The sequence below is a fragment of the Gymnoscopelus microlampas genome, assembly GCF_963454915.1.
Source record: "Gymnoscopelus microlampas genome assembly, chromosome: 10".
NCBI lineage: Eukaryota > Metazoa > Chordata > Actinopteri > Myctophiformes > Myctophidae > Gymnoscopelus > Gymnoscopelus microlampas.
In genome coordinates, this window is record NC_139947.1 from 7131810 (window position 1) to 7133599 (window position 1790).

The following is a 1790-nucleotide window of genomic DNA, read 5'->3' on the forward strand; positions in this document are numbered from 1 at the left end:
TATTTTGAGTTTCTACCTGGAGGCTGAAACCTTGAGGGTCAAACGTGCCAATAGAGAAACAGCCCTTTAGTGACATAGTAAAAACATACCCTCCCCCTCATTATAACAACCCAACAGGTGTGGGCATGAGGAGGAGGAGGGACTAGGACAGGTGGGTGGTGCTGAGGTGGTGGAGGAGGTGCTAAGGTGAGAACCAGGTATACTTAATGAACTGGAGGCGTGTCCACAGAAAAACATAATTTTAACAATTTCTGTACTCCAAGTATAACCATAATACCTGATGGTTATGTTTTGGGGGGGGGGGGGGGGGGGGGGGGAATCACTGAAAATAATAATTAATAATTAAAATAATTAATAATGTCTGGAGTCGGGTCGTGGTGGTACCGTAGCAGTTCCAGCAGAGAATCTCAGACTTCTCTTTTCTTGGCCACGTTTGCCAGCTCTTATCTGGAGGATCCTGAGGTGTTCCCAGTCCAGTGTGGAAATGTAATCCCCCCATCTGCCCCTTAGCTGGTATATTTCCAGCTTGGCATGTCTGGAAAGCCTCCCTTGGGAGATGCCCATGCAGGAGGCATCCATATTAGATGCCCAAGGCTCCTTTCCACGGAAAGAGCAGACTCAGAGCAGACTCTGACTGGACCTCTCACTCTATCCCCAAGGAGGGAGATGCCCTTTAACTTTAACACTTTGACTGCCAGAGTGATAGTGTAATATAGTGTGCCACTGCTGCCAGCGAATAAGAGCGATTTTTACTGTACCTTTGAAAAATCATGGCACATTCTCTGTGACCTCCGTCCTCACGGAGATCACCTCATTACACGCACAGGGTCGTCGTAGTATAGGCTATAGAGTTAATGTAAAGAAGTGCCAGAACTAGATCTAGTTCTTGCCCTGATGAAGACCTTTCTTAGAGTTTTTAGTTTTTAATTTCTTCTTCTTTTGAAGCCTTCCTTACTGTTGATCCTAGAAGCGCCTTCGGTATACTTTTTAGACTTTTTTAAATCTCCTTTGAGTGCCTGGTTAGCTTCTTTGTGCTTCTCAGTTCATAGGAGAAAAAAAAGTTTTACTATCCTCTGTGTGTCTCTTCTCAGCCGCTCCAGTCTGAACGCCAGGACGGAGGACCTGAAGCTGAACTGCGGCGAGCCCGACTTCACGGCGGCCATCATCAGCATCCCCACGCCCCCCGCCAACACCCCCGACGAGAGCCCCCCGCCCATCCCGGGCATCCTGCGCAACACCCGCGCCACCGCCTACACCCCGGACACCGTCAAAATATCCTCCTTATAGCCCTGATAGACCACTTGACCACCTGACTCCCGCAAGCCCCCCCGTCCTTCTCCCATGAACTCTGAACCCTGAACTTTGAACCTAGCCCAAACCTTGACCTCCATCCCTGACCCCCCAGGGCGATGCTAGTTACCTAAATAAAGTGTGTGTTTGATCACACACCAGTTTAGTAGGATGGGAGTACAGGACGCAAGTGAGGAAATCAACTGAAATGGAAAAGTTTGACGTTTTCCTAAAAAAAATAAACATGTTTATTTAGAGACCTTCGGGACCCCTATACAGACACACTTCCTGTAACCTTTGACCCCTGCCGTGACCCCCTGCACATTCCTTTTGAACCGTTGACTCTTATTGCACAAACAGGAAGGGGTCATGGGGGTCGGATGGACGACGTGTCTTCGGAACTCCTCCACCAATCACAATGCTTGGTGTCTTCCTCCTCATTGGTCATAGACGTTTCTTCCTGCAGGGACATAAAAATAGCCATATGTTATCATTATGTA

At 48.2% G+C, this 1790-nt stretch overlaps 1 protein-coding gene across 1 annotated transcript in view; it reads left to right on the forward strand.

The window, feature by feature from the left end:
- The window catches only part of kcnd1 (potassium voltage-gated channel, Shal-related subfamily, member 1), a 67870-nt gene extending 66390 nt beyond the window's left edge, over window positions 1-1480 (forward strand). The window contains exon 8 of the mRNA XM_084070411.1: window positions 1092-1480. Within this exon, the coding sequence (XP_083926537.1) occupies window positions 1092-1287 (196 nt within the window). The 3' untranslated portion in view covers window positions 1288-1480. The remainder of the gene's footprint in view (window positions 1-1091) is intronic.
- The last annotated feature ends 310 nt before the right edge of the window (window positions 1481-1790 follow it).